General features: G+C 36.3%; 1 protein-coding gene across 2 annotated transcripts in view; it reads right to left on the bottom strand.

Moving 5' to 3' along the window:
• Window positions 1-19,965, bottom strand: part of LOC117291215 — a 100,369-nt gene extending 80,404 nt beyond the window's left edge. For both annotated transcript variants that reach the window (XM_033772816.1, XM_033772815.1), the window contains exons 1-2: window positions 19,813-19,965; window positions 2,803-3,477 (exon numbers count right to left, since the gene is read on the bottom strand). In XM_033772816.1, the coding sequence (XP_033628707.1) occupies window positions 2,803-3,217 (415 nt within the window). In that variant the 5' untranslated portion in view covers window positions 3,218-3,477; window positions 19,813-19,965. The remainder of the gene's footprint in view (window positions 1-2,802; window positions 3,478-19,812) is intronic.

Here is a 19,965-nt window from a genome sequence, read left to right on the forward strand (position 1 = left end):
CATTTTTATGACACAAATGCTTTTGTTTCTACTGTGTTTGTTCATCAATTAATTGTAATTTTTAATGTTTTTAATTAACTAGTTTTTTTGTAAATATTGATCAAAAACTTGGACCGGAACTTCAAAAATAAAATAAAAACAGCTAAATAAAGTACACTTCAGCTGATGTTGCCGTGCGTCAATAGGACAATACTTTAACATCATCTGTGGGATGTTACAATAAAGCAAACTACACACATGTACACAAAACGGAGCTTTCACAAATGGCGTAACATGAGAGAATGATGACACATGGCTTTTCTCCAATCTTTCTTAAAAAGCTCCAGAGAATGATATTAAATTTAAATTGTAACCTGTTTATTCTCAGGTAAACTCAATTTACTAATTGGCTGAACAGAATTTGATTGAATTTCAGCAAAAAACTACTTTCCCTTTTTCGTTAAAGCTGAACCAGGCTTTATGAAAACTGGGGGGGGGGCTGGTTGCACCAAATCAATGACGAACCAGCGACCATTAATCATTCACTAAAATGTGACTATCAATTTGATGAAGGATTTAAAGGCCAGTCATTGTCATGTTATTAAAAACAGGATGAGGTTTAATCTACTCTTTTAAAAAACAATATACATAGTACATGTAAGTCCTGCACATCTTAAGATCCCTTTAAAAAAATAGTTATTCTAAATTGTTGCTGACTTGTCCAATCCTTGATGAAATATATGCGCACACTGAATGGAGAGAGATTCATTGTACTTTGTACGTACAAATGTAGGAAGGCTACCGTGGAAGTATGATTGCTAATTTGCTAGTGTCTCAGGACAAACAATGTCATTTATCAGGTCATAAGGGAATTAATTATGAAAAAGGAAACATCATAAGGCTACCGTGGAGGTATGATTGCTAATTTGCTAGTGTCTCAGGACAAACAATGTCATTTATCAGGTCATAAGGGAATTAATTATGAAAAAGGAAACATCATGACAGTACCAAACAGAAGTAGATAAAACAACTGGGACCTATTACTGAAACAATGGGTCATTTTAGCATGTGACCTGTAGTGCAAAGATGAACATTTGTAACTCGACACCCAAACCACAGAAATGTGACCTGAAGATTGTCTGGTTGGTGGTCTACTGTACCATTCTAAATGGACACTAATCCCTCAAAACCAGAAAATGGATTTTAGAAATTGCTGGGAAAAGGTAATTTTATTAAGGGAATCAATGTGTGGTGAAGAGGTTTTCAACTAGTGGTTTAAACCCAACAAGGCCCGGCTGGTTCTTGATAGTTTTACCAGAGACTGGTACATTACGTTTTGTTGAAAGTCAAAATTCAAACACAATTTGAATAACAAATTTATCGCATTTCACTTTCAGATGATTAGGTAAATATAATGACCTTTGCTAGCATCCATTTTCCTTTTAAGGCATTGGACACTACTACTCAAATTGAAATAAATGTTTACACCAATACTTACTTGGTAATGAGCAAGGAGAGCCAATTATAGTATAAAACGTTGTGTGAAACTGACCCCTCTGAAAAACACACTGTTTTTAGAAAGAGGTAATTTCTCATCTCAGGCCTGAAGCCTTGTTTGGCATCTGAAAGCACACAAATTTGTCTAGCAAGGGTGCTTTTTATTTCATTATTCTCTTGTTGGATGACTAATTGAGTCCAAATTTTCACAGGTTTGTTATTTTATGCATAGGCCTACACATGTAAGTTGGGATACACCCATTGAGAATACTGGTATTTGCGATTACTATAGGTGTCCAGTGCCTTTAACACTGAAAGCAAATCGACTTGAAAATGTGAAAGTTCATAACAAACCTTCATATGAGTAATTGAAGATTCTGAAGTTTTTCACTGACAAATAACTGTCAAGGGTGTTATAAAATGAATTTGTTTGTAAATCAAGCTTACATTTTTAAAAGGAATAAAAGAGTGGCGAAAAGGTCTTAAACGCCTGTTTAATACCGGCAGGTTAGACGCACTGAGAACAAGGACCAAGCCGAAGGTTTTAAACAGCCGTTTAAGACTGAATCACTACTCTTTTTAAAAATATATTCCCATAAATACCTTTCAGTTTTTAAAAACACCCAAAAGCCTTTAAAAGTTGAGAACAATTCTGACAGATAGCCTTTTAAAACTATTTTTGCAACAACCAAAGGTATAGGTTCCTTTCAACTCAGATTGATGTTAAAATGTGTTCAACAATTGCCAGAAACATTGAAAACACTATGTCTACAAAATTTATGACAACCATCCAACCAACAAGTTAATAATGTAAAACTATTTATTAAGATCCGTACAAGTAATGTGTCACAGCTCAATCAAGATGTAGGCATAAATATTCAATATTATATTGCAATTATACGCATACTGAGCTCTGTTCATAAATATGTGATGAGAATTTTACGGCCCTCATTTTCATTTCTTCAGAATCTATTCCCTTAAGAATGTGATCAATAGCAAAAGCATAATTTAATATTGCACTTTATTCTGTTCTCATAAACTGAAATTCTAGCACATAGCGTCGTTTTTCTTTTTGTAACCAATCATGCAAGGCTGGTTTTTACGATCGTCATATTTTTGTTTGTTTTTATAAAGTACATAACAAAATGCAATACTTTTTATAACAACAGAAATTTCTAATCTAATGAATAAAAACAACTTTTGGTTTACTCTCAACAAATTTTCATAATAAAAAATAAACAAAATACTGCGACTTGAAAGTTGCAGAAGGTACATGTACATTACTCTAAATGCAAATATTGACAACAAGTTTTAAAAATGACTCACCTGAGCTAACGGTAGCCATTCTCTGACGGGGCGTAACACCATCGGTGGAGTTTATTTCCCATGGTAACCGATCACAACCAGTTGACCAAAGACGACGTCGTTTCGGATCCTGTACTTTCCCCCCTTCAGCCGGGTTTTCTTTATCATTCGGGAGTCCATGCACATAGTCGGCCACCCGCTTCTTCCATGATCGCTGTGCACTATCCAACTCCTGTAGACGTCGACTGATGATCTTCGATTTCTCGTCGTCCGACGCCGGCATTGCGAAAACATCGCTTGAGTCACCGGTCCTCAGAGGAGCTCCTGGCGACATCTCGAAGGTGTGGTCAGAATCGCTGGTGAGTTCCGAGTCCATGCGGCCACGATTGTCGCGATGGTGAGTGTCGATCATAGTGGCGTAACGAAGCCGCGTCATACAACCGTCGTCGGTTTCAACGTCCACAGGGGGAACATAACCTCCCCTGGTTTGGTTCCTCTCGGCTTCACTGTATGCGTGTGCTATGGCACGAATGGATTGCAGATAGTCCCTTTGGCTTTGGGCTGTCGTGGGTAGGGAGCGAGATCTACTCCTACATGTACCCGTCGGACCACACTGATTCTCATCTATACTTCTCCCTGCTGTGGCAGTTGCCGAGACACGGAGAGCATTTCTGCCTGCGTCGCTTCCAGCCAAACCTGTTATGAGGGAAATGTATACATACACGCTGTTAAAGTAGTCAACTCACCCATATGTATCAGGTAGAGATGTCATTTCATTAGGCTGTTTTATCAGCTATACTATTTACATAAAGGGGAACATCACACACAAAGTATGTATCCGGGGGAAAAAAATATACCTTTCATGCACAAACCTGTTTATTATATAATATTGCATAATATCAAGATATTGTGTTGTAAATACTTGCGCTAATTATACACATTGTCCTGCTGTGAATGTTTTTTTTCTAGATGAAACTTCTACATAAAAAGTGATGTCTAAAATGATGAAATAAGACAACTTTTTGGTAGAGTCATGTAAAAACATTCATTATTCATTGTTCATTGTATAGTACATTTACATGTACTGTTCATAACGACAACACATATTTTATGATGCACCGGATTGCCAATCGATAATTGGAAACTACCTCTACCGTAATTACATTGTATAAAAGGTTTAAAAAGTTAATAAAGTTCTTGAATTGATCAATTTATTAAATTGCCGTTCATTACCAGAATTTGTCCAATATTGAATCTGCATTGAAGATGAACAAATGGTTTAATTGAGCCACAGAAAGTTTGTAAACGCATCTGGTAATGTATACACTTAGAAAGGTCAGTAGGGAGAGAAGGGTTAAACTGGATCTGTTTAATTTTTATTTTTATTTTTTTCAATGGGCAAAGATTATGTACTTGGGATGTTAGTTTGTTTTGTGAGGATTTAATGGTTTGTAAATTGTCTTGTGTATTTGTTTGTTTTTATAAGTTTGTGTGTCTACAATTTAATATTTTTTGAGAAATTAAATTTACCATTAATCTGGGTCGTTTTTTTCATTACTTGTAACATTTCATTTTATAAAAGCTATGAAAGCTGCCTTGCTTTAAAACACTTTGAAATACCCAATGAGGTATTAACAATGTTGTATGTTTGTATCTCGGTAACAAGAAAATGGGTTCACAGGTTAAAGGTTACTACAAATTTGTATATTATTCAGCTGGGGGCTGATAACGCTGAACAGTAACCCTAGGAGCAATCAGTCACATTTATCAAATACTTGCTGGTAAAGAGCAAAAATAGTGAAACCCGGATTGTTTGTTTTTGCTTTTAAGTACATTGCACATTAAATCATTGTATCCATAGACTACACGGTACCTCGCAAATACTCTGTCTTGTCTGTAAGTGCGCGCTGGCTGTGGAATGATGTGCATGCTGGTCTACAATATTTACTGACAAATTTGTAACCACATACATGTACATACAGCTGGACCAGCATGCACCTCATCCAGGCCTGATACTTCACGGAGGCAATGAAGGCAATTGCCTCCATGCCCCCTGGTCAATTTTCTAGTTGCCCTTGAAATGCTCCACAAGAAACTTACATTTTTCTCATAGGGTGCCCTTTACCAAGGAGAAAATGCCTTGGTGCCCTTGACTTTTCTAAAACCGAAGCATACCACATGCCTGCTCATTCCACAGCTAACGCATGCGCATTGAGTATTTACCAAGTACAAGGTAGTCCATGTAAACTGTACATTTACCTGCTACATTTCCCCTTGTACATTATGGCTAAATTTTCACTAAACTCAAACATGCCAACAGAAGTTGTTTTAGTTAGATTTTCCACTACATCTAAGACAACAAATTGTATAGATATATTTATAGATATATTCCTGCGGGAGGCCTTGACTTCAAATGCAAACACAGCAGTCTTTAATATGTGTTAAATATTAATGACCATAAAAACTTACTTGCTGAGAAGCACTGCAGCTGTTTAAACAAGTAGTATCAACTGTTTTGAGAAAGTATTCCCTTGGACATGTTATTTTTGAAGACAATACCAGTTTTCGCCCAAAACAATTCATGCATGAAACGTTTGTCAGGTTTGTGAGGGTTACATGTATCTCCCATTAGTGAAAGTTGCGACCAGAGTTACAGTTACTAATCGGCATGGATGAATTTGACGTTCTTGCAAGAAAATTTGTTTTATTCTGTGTTCTCAGTAAGTAGACACTGTATTCAGCTGAAACTTTACATAAACTTTTAGTGTGTTTGTTTGCTTTTAGTTTTGCCTAAGTATTCAATATATTGACAAAAACCAATATTGACAAAAAACAATCGATGATCCTGATATACATGTACCATATACAATGTACCTTTAAATGTGGATCAGAATAACTATGCACATACATGTAACCCACATTATTCAAACGGGCACTTTAGAAGCCCTTCACATAAAAGCTTGTTTGTATTTGTGTACCCTTATTTGTACTTTTTGTTTGTATAATGTCAGGTAAATAAAAGGCCTCCATACAAAAAGGGCAATTTTGTCACGTCAGAGCAATTTCGTTAGTCACAGTTTTGGGAAAATTTAGTTAGAATTAATTAGGAAAAGTGCTTCATTAATGCAGGTGGTCAATGGTTCAAATTTGTCTTTGTTCAAACCAAAATTATTTAAAATTTACTCATTCTGTTTCCCTTGGTTAAATACTTGAAATTGACAAGTTAGTCAAACATTTGAGTAAAATAAGTCAACACCAAATTTCAAACAAATTAGTCAATATACCTGAAATGCACTTTTTTCCCTGTACACAAAAATATTTCGAGTTTGAATAATTTGAAAAAGTAAGATGGGCGTTCAAGCTTTATGCACTGGAGTGTTAATATTTTTATATAATGTGTGTGTGTCACTTTTATGCATTGTCATGATTGGCACAAATTGCACCTATCAGTTTCTTCAACACCTGAAATGTAGTTGATCATTGTAGACAAGGAACACATAAAAGTGAATAATAGGGATGTTGTTTTCAAACCATTAAGAAACTCCCACATTAAAACATCCACTGGTTTAAAAGGATTGTATGTGTAAACGTTTGGTAAGTTGAACCTGTTTGTTTCAGTCCTATACATGTAGTTGTAGATACATGTACATGTCCACGTACACCTTAAAACCATCCTGTGAAAATTTCAATTTCAAAAGGTGGTAGCGTTTTTGAGATATTGCCAAAAATCTGGAGCGGTTATGTCCACACAGGAAGAATAATCTGCAATTGGAATACACAATCTGAGAAATTTTACTGTCAGTAACGCCTAATTTTCAGACTCAAATTTGGGTGGATAAAATTAAAAAGTGATATTTTGTTCATTACCGCAGTACTATAAAGCGAAAAGTTTCTCATAATGCTTTATTAAACTAACTTTTTCCTATCCCAAGGTGCAGTACTTCTTACCAAGTAAGTTTTTTATTACCATTAATTTTCAGAGTCAATACCAAACATACACAAACCCTTTAAACTGTGCAATGAAAAGGTTTATTTTAGTGGTTAGCACCTGTACAAACTACATAAACGTTAAAAACCCAAAGAAAAACCACACACTCTGTATTCAAGCTTTTTTCCCTTTCTTTTTTTTTCTGATGAAGGAAGTAGTCTACCTCACAGATGATACATTGTGTAGGAAGAAAACCGCAAAGAGTAATTACAATGTGTATCTCAGCACAGATTGTAATCTTCAACAGACTGATATCTAGGAATACCCAGTATGAAGTTGGAAAAAATAAGACTGAGTCATCAGAGAAGGCACTTCCTGCTTGTGGAAACGCTCTAGGTCCATGGTCCAAGCACTTCACTACTAAGAGGAACTACACGTGCAATGAATAATGGCCTTGTGAAGTAGCATACTACAGAAGTCATGATGAAGTATCTTGTGCTTTTCATTAATACATGTTAAGTCACTTGGTAATAATAGAGTGTGTAGAATATAATGTCTTTTCATGGCTGTGTGAATCATTTATGATAAACTCTTCACCCCTAAAAATGATGAGTAGTTTGGTAAGAGACCTCTAAATGTGTATAGCACAATAGTACCTGGGTTGGTTCATCTGGAGGAATGCTACACAAAAGCTTATCCCGAGCCATTTGACAATGTACATGTATTGTAGCAAACATCTCTATAGCCTGATGATCAAAATTTAAAAGCGATAGTTTGTGACTAAGCAAGTCATAATACATGACACCCCTATCATCAATTCTAAATAGCAAATGGCTTATTTAATTGTTCTGCCATGTTTATGTGAATTGCAACAACTTGGGCGCAACTTTATTACCCAACTTTTCACATGTCAATCTACATCAGTTGAGTACACAGTGTCGTAAACGCATCCTGCAATTCAAACTCTAAAATGTAGAATTTTAAGTGCAAAGTATGTAGATGAAGAGCGCAGAGTTCTTGCATGGCATAAAGGTGAGGGAGTAGTGGGACATGTAGAAGCTGAAGTGAGTATCAAAGGACTGCAAAGCATGGGTTGTGGATTTAAAAGTGCATGGGTTGTGGATAAGTACATAGTAGTTGTGGATCTTTTTTGCTGATGGGCTAAAATGGTACACACATGATTCAAGATAAGCATGTTAACTTGCTAGTGCTAACCACAAAACAAATCTTGCTTAACCAGAAGCTGCTTACCAGACAAAATTCCAAAAAGTTAACATTGTTGCAACGGGTGCCCCACTCATTTTATTCTAACAAAAAATTTGCTACGCAGTTTGTTATGCTTTAAAAACAGCTTTACGAAATTTGGCCCTGGTTGCAAAGTCATCTGGGTGCCCATCATAGTTGGTGAGAGGGAAATAAGGAGTAAATTCCCCAGGGGCAATTTAGCAAGGGGTTGCTAAATTGTAACATGGTTGTAAAACTGTATCAAATGTGCCCTGTGTGAAAGGAAAATTGTTCTTCTGTCAAAGGTCTCTTGTAAAATCTTGTCAAACAATTCCTATATTTCACAACCATGCTAAAATTTTAAAAGCAAGGAACCACTGTTAGATTGCTGTTGTGTGAACAACACTTTAGATAGCCTTGGATCCAACCAACGAATGCAATACAGAGTACTGGTAGGCCTATCTTCGTGCATGTGTGTGTTGGCAACCATAACCACAATATCTTATAAATGTGATGTATACTGATCAGTTTTGTTTAACACACACTACACATGAATAAAAAACAAGCAATGCTTTTCAGTGTTCAAGGCCGACAGAAAAGTTCCACCAGGTTTTCCAGGAAACTTGCCTACGTGTACAGTGGGTATAGAGCACAAATCATTCATTCATACAGATTCATTCACTACCATAATGACGCAAATTTCCCCAAGTGAAGAATAATTTGTTTTGATCTGTTTTATTACTGAATGGCTGAATGAACGCTCACATGAACGCTCACATTAAGCCACATGAGATAAAGCCACATGACAATGCATGAGTACAAACAAGTCTGGTATTCATAGTGCAATCAGCCATATGATCTTAATGTATGAAAAACCTCTCAACTCAACCCACTTAAAGACACTGGACACTATTGGTTATTGTCAAAGACCAGTCTCCTCACTTGGTGTGTCTCAACATAATATGCACAAAATAACAAACCTGTGAAAATTTGAACTCAATTGGTCGTCGAAGTAGCAAGATATTAATGGAAGAAAAACACCATTTTCACATTAAGTTGTGTGCTTTCAGATACTTGATTTCGGGACTTCAAAATCTAATTCTGAGGTCTCGAAATCAAATTAAAATATTTTAGTGGAAAACTACTTCTTTCTTGAAAACTACGCTACTTCAGAGGGAGCTGTTTCTCACAATAATTTATACTATCAACAGCACCATCGCTTGTTACCAAGTAAGTTTTTATGCTTACAATTATTTTGAGTAATTACCAATAGTGTCCAGTGCCTTTAAAGCCATTGGACACTTTCGATACAGAAATTCTTTTTAAAGTTCACAGATTTACAAATAATTTACAGGGTTTACAGAAGGTAATGGTGAAAGACTTCTCTTGAAATATTATTCCATGAAATGCTTTGCTTTTTGAGAAAACAATAAAACAATATCAATTCTCTATATCGAGAACTACGGATCTATTTTAAACACATACAGTATGTCATGACACGGAGAAACATGCGGAAACAAGGGTGGGTTTTCCCGTTATTTTCTCCCGACTCCGATGACTGATTGAGCCTAAATTTTACAGTTTTTTTTATTTTTTTATATTCAAGTTGTGATACATGAAGTGTGGGCCTTGGACAATACCGAAAGTGTCCAATGGCTTTAAAATGAATTGTTCTGTTATTAACCAAGACCTCTTCAAAAGAACATTGTCTCTATATGATCAGTGTGTATTCAGTTTATGGCATAAAGCAGAACTCTTGCACTATGATTGTATTGAAGATGTGATAGGTGTTTTTACAGGGTATGTCATAATTTTTATTAGAATAATATTAAATGCGGGATCTAAATTTCAAGCCAAGTAGGCCCCTCAAGGCGCCTCGCCACATTTATACTCCTGTTCTTTACACCTTTAAACTTACTAAGCATTCTTGAGGCCATCTTAACTCCTTAGGAGTATGCAGCACCAGTAACAAATGGGTGCACAGGTTGCTTATCACTCGCAACACTCTACCCTCATAATGGTAGAAGTATGCATTTACTCCTGGGTAACAAAAAGCGATGTGTCTTGCTCAAGGACAAAGTATCATAAATAACCGGGACTCGAACCCACACTCTGATGACCGGACCACCAGAAGTTTCAGTGCACTCGACTAATCAGCCACAACACTCCTGCACCCTCACGATGGTTCATTGAAAGTTTTTCCTATGTAAAAATATGTGCACATCTACTAATGCTACATGTACATAATGTACATGTACAATGTATGCACTGCTAGGCAGGGAATCAGTCGAACCTGATATAATATTAATCATAGGCTGAACCAGTTTTCTATGATAAAAGCTTGTAAAATGGTTGCTTACTTTACTTGAATTCCCAATGTTTAGTCCCAAGCCATTACACATACAGTCAGTAAAATTATTCCAAACCAAAAAGCTAGAGAAACAAATGTTACATTACACAGTCAATGACTTCATACCAAGAAGTTAGAGGAACCATACATTACACGAAAAGTCAACAATACAATACCAAAAAGGTAAAGGAAAACTTGTAAGTGAACTAAGAAGTTAAATGTACAGGATTAAAGTACATACATGAATATACACTGTAGACTACACATGCAGTCATTGACCAAGACATTTGCAAGGAAAACATAAAAATGGGCATCAATTGTTTCACACATTACAAAGAGATTATTCAAAAGAATTTAGATTGTTACTATTAAATAATCCAATAAGAAAATGGACAGCAAATCCAGACAGCAAGGATTTTTAATGACATGTATATACTCTGTAAATGTAAAATATATGACTCATCTACTGCAATGAAAATCACTACAATGAATGAATGTGATTTCTAGTTTTCTATGCACACGCCAATCATCAGAGAAAATGTTGAAGGAATGAAAGGACTAGATGTTAAACTCATCGTGATGAGAAGGGTGATAGAATGAAGAAAGATCCAGCCAGACAGCAGCAGGAGCAGCCTGGTGTGTGTTCACACTCACAGTGGATGATACAACCACACAATAAACTCATCTTACCTGTTTGGACCCATGTTTCCATGCCTTGGGCAATCTAATCTTCACAAACTGAAAACTGCAAGAAACAGGTCATTTGTTTAAAATGTTATTACCTTTCATGACTTTTCTCGAATAGCGCTGATCATCGGAATGTAACAGGAAAGAGTAAACTACATGTAACAAAATTACCGTAAAAATCGTGCTCCAAAGCCTACCTGAAGCAAGTTACTGTAAATAAAAATGTTTACGGCACAGAAACTGATTTAATTTTACCAATTTAAACATTGAACGTGAGACCCTAACCTATGGAGAATGTGTATTTTTTACTCTTTTCAAACTTGGAGAACAAAATGAATAAAAAACAAGGTAAAGAAAATTGGTTAGAGAGGCATTCTACATCTAGTAATGTACACATGGTGTGGGGGTTTCTCCTTTTGTACTCTTTGAGGCCAGGAACTACTGAAATCATAACAACCCAACACACCAAAAACATGAAATATCAAAGTAAATAGCCATTTGAGAGAAATTCCATTTATTTCAATGTGTTAACCTTGTCAGAACAGGTTGAAGAAATTGAATTAAAATAAGCTTTGTACCGTACATTGTTTTGATAGGAATGCAGACCAAATAACTTGTTCTGTACAATAGCAAAATTGTTCATTTTAGATCATTTTAGAACCCTTCAATAATAACACTAGAAATCTGTTTATTGCAGATTACTGTCATTTTAATGTTTGATGTGACACTTTGGTCCAGAGATTGGCATTTCATTCCAGTTGCAAACCAAATAAATAAATGGATCCTGTTTATATGCATTAAAACTTCTGCCCTTAGGCCACTTTCTACCAGTCCTCATTGCAATTAGTTTTCTTGTGTCTACTCTGTGCCATCTACATTAGAAACAACCTTCAAATCATTGATTATAATATTGAGTATTCGCCTGAATCAAATGTTATATTCCTTGATTAATTTTTCTTCCCTAGGGGCAAGTTGAAAAATGTTGGAGGTTATGGGAATGCAAGAGCCTTGCTGGCACACAACAAAATAAGTTGTCTTACACATGTTTTCTTTTCTATGTATTTTTATACACTTATTGTTTGACTGACTAAATGCATTCATGTACACGTGTAATATACATGATTTTAAAAGTTATTAATAATAAACTCCCGACCGGGACTCAAAAACTAATTTTCAGTGTTGAGAATACTGTTGTCAAAATGAATCCATGACTAAACCGAGTAAAAAACTAAGAAACATTCTGAGTTACACTGAGGTCACAGAGGCCACTTGTCTTGGCCTTGGTGCCCTTTCAAAAGTTTGCAATAGACTATTGGAAGTGCCCATGCAAACTGGGACTGGTGCAGATTTCTATGAATTTAACTCAAAACACAGGGTGGCAAATGCCTCCATGCTGCTAGAAGAACTAAAGTGTACATGAGGTCCTGCACTTTGCAAATTATCAGGCAACAATATGGAATTTCAAAAAATAAATTTTTCTCCATATACATTGTACATGAAGTAACCTGTAATCTCAGTAATATGTGAAATGGTACACTGCCATTAAAAATTGAATGCCAAGGCCTTTTCTTTTTTGATGTCAATTATTTACACAATTTCTTTGATTTTCCCATGAATGCATCATCAGTATCACAAGTTCTCAAGGTTGTGGTCAACAATTTCCCCAAACAAGGAGGTTCACCCACCTTCCTGCCGTTGTCAACACAATTTTTCCTCATCAAAGACCTCATATCAAAGGCCAAGACACAATCCTCACTATTAACCATAATCATGATGATAATTTCCTGTTCTCTGAGACACACAACTTCTCTCCAAGTGTGAGCAGATGGTCCAATGGAAATATCCGGATGTGTTTTGTGTGACAAAAATATGTGTGTGGAACAAGGAAAGTACGTGTATCAAACAATGCATGCACACACTGTAGAAATTCACAATGCATGCACATACTGTAGAAATTTACTTATTGTACATTTTCCACAACAATGTTGTAGTTTCAATCTCAGTATGAACAACACCAAGATGTAAATTACCAAATTTACAACAAAATCACTAATATTGCACTCTTATTTCTCAAATTCCCACCAGGAATGTTTATTAAGAATACTCTGTTAAAAGTGTTTTCAAACAAGTCAAAGCAGGCCTGGAATTTCACCTTTGAGAGGGCAAGGCCATTTTCCTTTTGCAAAAAGCACACGCAAAATCTTAAAGTCTATGGAAAGCTTTTGCAGGAGTACCTGAGGCCAAGACCAGGGGCCACATTGGCCATGGCTATAAGCCATGGCCAATGTGGCCTTGGTGTACATTTATTACATCCAGGCCTGTCAAAGTTTTCAGCATGCATTGAGTCATACATTACACACACGGTACCTTACACACACTTGTTACGAGGTGTGCAATGTACCTGGTCTGGTTCTTTCAGTTTCACAAAAACATTCAGACCAAGTGTCTAACCTAATTAACTTAGAAATAATTTGTGTGATAAAAAATTGCATCAGGGTTAGAGAATTGTAGTTTGGTTGAAATTTATTCTACACCTAGGCCTATTACACGTACTTCTTTGATGCTTTCAAGGGTCCTATTTGAAAAAAAATGAATAGGCACCAATCACGTGCGTGGGATTCGATCACACAACCTCCACCACTCTAAAGCTGATCTGGGCCCAATTTCATGGCTCTTTCAGTTTCACAAAAACATTCAGACCAAGTGTCTAAGTACACACAATTAACTTAGAAACAATTTTTGTGATAAAAAATTGCATCAGGGTTAGAAAATTGTAGTAAAAAAAATGAATAGCCACCAATCACGTTGGATCGATCACACAACCTCCACCACTCTAAAGCTGATCTGGGCCCAATTTCATGGCTCTGCTAACAGTAAGCAAAGAATCAGCGTTTACAGCTAAGCAGAAAATTCTGCGCTTATGGCAAACATATTTCACAGGTTGGCGGGAAATTTTAGAGAACTTTCTTCGCTTACACAGCTATGTAGTGCAGAAATTGCCATGTACATGTATAAGCAAAGAATGGTGAATTGTAAGCACAGAATTCAGTGGTAAGCAGCCATGGAATCTTCCTACACATGCAAAAGAGACATGTTGTATTTAAGTTAATAACTCTTGATTAGAGATACAGCCTCCTTTATTGTGATTCCAGAAAGAGTTATTGCCATGCCAAACATAATCACTACTTCAGGAACTTAGCATCATCTGAAAGTTTTGAGCGTTGACACAAAGGCAAGTAACTTTTACCAGGGTATACCTTCCGGTTTGCACCCTGGTGAAGTTAGAGAGTTCCTTCCTTCAATATCTGCTCATGAAAAAAAATCAAATGCAGCAGGAAGCTGTAGGGTAGTGTTAATCCCAAGTTTCTAAGCCAACAAATTCTACTTTTAAAGCATTGTCTTTGTATCATGTTCAAACTGTCCAGCTTTAAGGGCCATGTCGCATGAGGCAATTTACACGCAACAAGTTCCAGGCAATCTGCAAGAAGGAAAGCCATTCACTGTTCAATGTTCACATAATTTTCTTAAGGATTGTAAGACAATATTTGAAAAATGACTCATTGTAGGCTACATGTGTGTGCTACAAACAGTGTACCAAAGTGGTCCTGGAGCATGCACTGCAGTTGGTTGCCTCAGCCTCCAAGTTGCCTGTAAAAGTTGCTTGCCTAATATGAACAGAAGACTCTTATGATTTAAAGGCACTGGACACCTTTGGTAATTTTCAAAGACCAGTATTCTCACTTGGTGTATCCAAACATGCATTGGACTCAATTGGTCATCCAAGTTGCGAAGAAGAATGAAAGAAAATACACCCTTGCTGCACTTGTAAGTTTGTGTGCTTTCAGATGCCTAAAATCAGGCCTAAAGTCTTTTAAAATTTGAGTGCTAAATTACCTCTTTCTCAAAAACTACTTTACTTCAGAGGGAGCCGTTCCTCACAATGTTTCATACTATCAACAGCTCTTCTTTGCTCATTTACCAAGTAAGTTTTTATGCTAACAATTATTTTTGAGTAATTATTACATGTATCAATAGAGTCCGGTGCCTTTAATATCCAAGTCCAACTTACAAGTGCTGAGTGCAGACATTTGGAAACTACGTACATTATCTTTGAAAAGGAAAAAATAGTATAATTACTCATCAACAAACACCTGTTTGCTCACACTTAACAGATAAAGCTAGCATAAGCAGTAAGTTATCAACCTTGACCATGCAGAAGATCCTATGTTTAGCAATGGCCTGATCGATCAATGTCATCCACTCAGCCCTTCAAAGTTCAGGAAAGCATTGTCTTTATTAAATGGAATGAAACCATATAGAATTCATACACAGAGTAGAGCAGTCACAATGTGCTTTATTAGTGCGAGTGCTGCATAGTTTATCTTGAAAACCTACATGTACGAGTGAAATTTGTGCTGGTAGAAAAATGGCCATCGTCTGAAATTAACCCTTTGCAATTGGCCTACATTGTACTTAAACATGTAAACTGTACACATTATTACTATTGTCCGTCTAACCTTGTCTTATTTTGTTATCATAAAAAGTGGTTAAATAGGCCTATAAAAACCTAAAGCTCCTTTCAACATATTCAAACTTACAAAATGTTAAGACTCAATTACCAAGCATTCAAAATACCTTTCAGTTAGAGCAAGAGTAGAGCCTACTGTGTACATTGGTAAGGTAAATTTTGGTCATAATCCGTGTTCAGTATGGCTTGTGCCATAAGAGTTACAAAACCTTGCAGGGTCGTTGCCGTTCGAGTCACACGGCAACAACCCTGCTGGTTTTAAATGGCCGTTAAAAAACTCGTCGCTACCCTTTTATTGCCTTATTGTACAGGTATTCTATCAACCATTTCATGAATACATCATGTAGAAGCCTCCAAAGTTTTATTTACTTGATATTTACTTGATAGACCTGCCCCCGATTTCACGAAGCGCTGCGACGCGTCGCAAGTGCAAGTTGCGACCGGTTACACGTCGTAAGTTGCGATGCGTATAAATCGATTTCATCAAAGTTACGATGCGTCGGATACGTCGCAAGTTCCTTGACAACGAGGAAGAACACGTCGTAAGTTACGACTACCCATAGGGTCGTCGTAAGAATGCTATGTTTCATTTGTTTACGCACAAAATGCATGAAAGGACATAACAATTACCACACGTAACTTCCGTGAACCAATCGGGAAGACACTAGACAACAAATGGAAATTTACCCCCCCCCCAAAAAAAAAAAAAAAGGACGGGTAAAAGAAAAGAAAACAAACACACGCATAACAAACGAACACACACAAACTAAAACAACTAAACAAATAAATAATTATAAACCAAAAACCTAAACAACTAGTCCGAAACGGTTGAGTGTCTGCCATCTTGAATGAACTATAATACATGACTGTTTCATGACCAAGTTGTACACAACATAAAACAGCCGCAGAACTTTAGCAGTTCATCCTCGTCCAAAGGGTTGTTTTTATTAAGAGTGAAAATAGTTTGTATTGCGACTCGTCGCGCTTACGACGTGTTTGGTGAAATGGACTGTGGAACTCGTCGCAGCCGCGACATGTCTTAGGTCTGCGACGCATCGCAAACCCTACGATGCGTCGCTACTTGCGATGAGTTTCGTGAAATCGGGGGCTGATCTTATAGGCAATCATCATATTATTATGTTTTTTATCTGACTTAAGATTTTTATTTAATGTCACATCACTTTTTAAATCCCCTCAAATCTGGCCCAAAATGAGGCCTATATAGGTGGAATGACTACATTTAAAATAAAATCTGGAAATTTATGAGAGAATGAAGAGATACTGCTTGACCTCCAACATCCTGCTTGAAATGTAAAAGTTTAAATTTACGCTGACTGTGTTTAACACAAGCTGTGATGACTGCATTAACAAAAATCCTGCATCTACATGTATATACATATTCTTTTAATCAACCTTTTACATGATATCTTTAAAAAACAAAATTATTTGTTTGATGCAGTGGTTGAGAGTGTTGGTTACACAGTTAGAATGTTACTTAAAGTCCTTGCTCTATGCTTATAATACAGTGCTGTACACATTCACAAAGTTTACCTTGAAATGAATTCATGCATAAATGTGCGTACCAGGCACTTATTGGTACTGGGTGCAGCATATTGTTTGCTCTCGCACTTAGCATTTAGATTTTTTACGGAAATACTTTAACCGAAACTTGTGACCATTTGTCCTTCTTGCATGTTGTGTAATCTTAACTGGGGTGGAACTATTTAATGCTGAATAATGCACCCATAGGTAAATAAATGTAGTCTGGTATGGGACTGCGCTAACAATAGGTATCCCAGCACATCTGCTTCAAGCCATGGTAACGCAGAAGAACAAAATACACAAAACATTTTAACACGCCCGTTAAGCTGACTGATTAGGGCTAGTGTCGATGGCCCTTGGGTATTTGTTATCATCGATATTGTTTGTTGGGTTTGTCCCTGCAACTAGATGCAATTACTGGGTGTGGACCATCACATATTTCCTTGAAGTTAAATGTCACTAGGATTCAGGAAATATTAAAAATTTGTAATAACTATACTTTGAATGATTTCATGATGAATACTTACAATGTTTTCATCACCTGAATTTAAAAGAGTTAGGGCCAACATGCACATTACATTACAACCAAAGTAAAAGATTTGTAAAAAGTGTATTTTAAACTCCGTGCGAGCTGCTCAGTCTGTTTATTGTTCGGTTCGGAACGACATTCAGGATTTGGGCGATGAACAACTAAACAAACTTAGAATGTTGTTCTTATTTATGAGTGCTTTAGAACGAATCCAAAACGATGAATAGGTGCAAAATACTTGCTTAGATTAGCCACAGTTCAACTGGGACAAATTCATGACATCAAGGCTAAACATTATTAAAATTATATAGTGCATGCAAAAGATAAGATAAGAACCAATTCTTACAAACAACCTAATAAAAATGTATCCTCAAGGTCAAATGTTACAATAAATAGGACTGTGGTCAAAGATTCAAAGTCCAAACACCAATTCTAATCACCTTTTCCCCTCCCAATCCCACCCTCCATAATTTTTATCAAATTGTTATCAAAGCCAAAACTGTCCACAGTTTGTTTGTTTACTTCCTCTATGGCCATGATGGTTGTGTTTACAACCAGTATACAAGGGCAGCTAGGGACTATCAATTGCAAATGAATGTTGTGAACTTCTGGCATCATTGGACTCATCCAGCCAATGAAGCAGAGAATGGTTGTAGTCAACCATGCACAGTGATTGGCCCTGCAGGAGTGCAGACTGGCTAAACAATTGGAAACATTTCACCTTCCAGTTTTCATTAGACAAATTGCAATACCCCCATTCCTGTAGCTACTCCATGCCCCATTCTACTTCGTATAAACATGGAGCATAAATGGTACCATGAACTCAAGGTCACACATTGTTCTGTGGAATTATTTTTAAACTCATAGAGAATGGTCTTTTCTCTACGATTCACAGTATTAAAACTACAATCAGAAGATTTAAGTCTCGCTTTACAAAATTTGACTAACTTCAAGAACAAAAAAAGAGCCTCAAATTTTTAAAGGGAGAGGTACTTATTTGGTGATTACTTCCTAAATTAAATGACTAAAAAAACCTGGTCATTAAAAAGAAGCACTGAAGCCCTTACTCTGGAAGAAGCACTGATAAGTGATAGTGATAATGTATTATATTTTGAGAAGCAATTCCATTCGAAAGAAAGTGGATATACAGAGAAGGATTTAAGAACACTTCAATCTGAGATATAAACTACATGAAAGTATCCTAAGATTGTATTCCAGTTACAAGGATTGTCGTACATGGACATCAACCTCTCTCTGATTGTTGGTGATATCTGAAAATGCTACCACCTTATGAATTGAAATTCTCACACTGTCAAACAGATAAGTTTTATTGTATTAAAGTAAAAATTCTATAAAATAAACCCCTACAATATTTTAAAAATCCAACAGTCCTAAAAAAAACAAAGATACAAATACAATGCCTTTAATTAAAAGCCAACCAATTAATCAAACTTTATCATAACTTGGTCATGTGGCTGTCAACTACTAAACTAGTTGCAATAACATACACATGTAACCCCCCTCCTGTCAGCAACTAAAATCAATCCTGAACAAAAATCATTATTTAACAATAGATAATTGCAATAAAAAAAACTAATTATCAATCAAAGTAAATAATAACATGGTTAATGTATGCAGCTGCTAGCTGTACATAGGTTCAATATCAATAACAGTTGATCTGCTTGGTCATTGATTCGTTGGTCAATAACAGTTGGGTAGTTTTTTGGAAAAGTTTCCGTATGGCGCCACCACTTTTTCATTTGATATGAAATAATATAGTATCTAATTTACCTCAATGAGATATCCCTTTTTCTAAAAATGAGTGAAAAAGTGGTGGCGCCATACGGAAAGTTATCCAGTTTTTTAGCAGCATGATGATTAATGTGGAACTTGAGGTTGTCCTTCGGTCAGTCCTTGTTTGAGTTGAGCAAGTTTTATAAACTTTTATCATCATACATAATGATTTAGACATCCTTTATAATTAATGTGCAAGAAAACAACCATGGTTTACACTCATTCCTCCATGGTTTACACATGTCAACATGGTCACATACCCGGATATTATGTGCACTGTAGGCCTATGTGGCATAATCCTGTGGTCACACTCGTAAAATATACACGACACACGGATGAAACCATTATTCGTGGTGTGTATTCAATACCACGGTAGCACGACGTCCGCCGACCGACTGCAGCAGGCAAAGGACAACTTCAATAAGTCAATGCTTTAACAAAACACTCACCTTAATAACCGCAGTCATCACATATGAGGACCGTACACAACCATAAATATCCACAAACTGTCCTGAAGATATTCAGGTTTCTGAAGAAGTCTTTACTCCACGTTTCAAGATTTTAACACCTGTTACTGTTTGTGTTGAGTATCGTCTGCACAG

This window comes from Asterias rubens, chromosome 6 (genome assembly GCF_902459465.1).
Source record: "Asterias rubens chromosome 6, eAstRub1.3, whole genome shotgun sequence".
Classification (NCBI taxonomy): Eukaryota; Metazoa; Echinodermata; class Asteroidea; order Forcipulatida; family Asteriidae; genus Asterias; species Asterias rubens.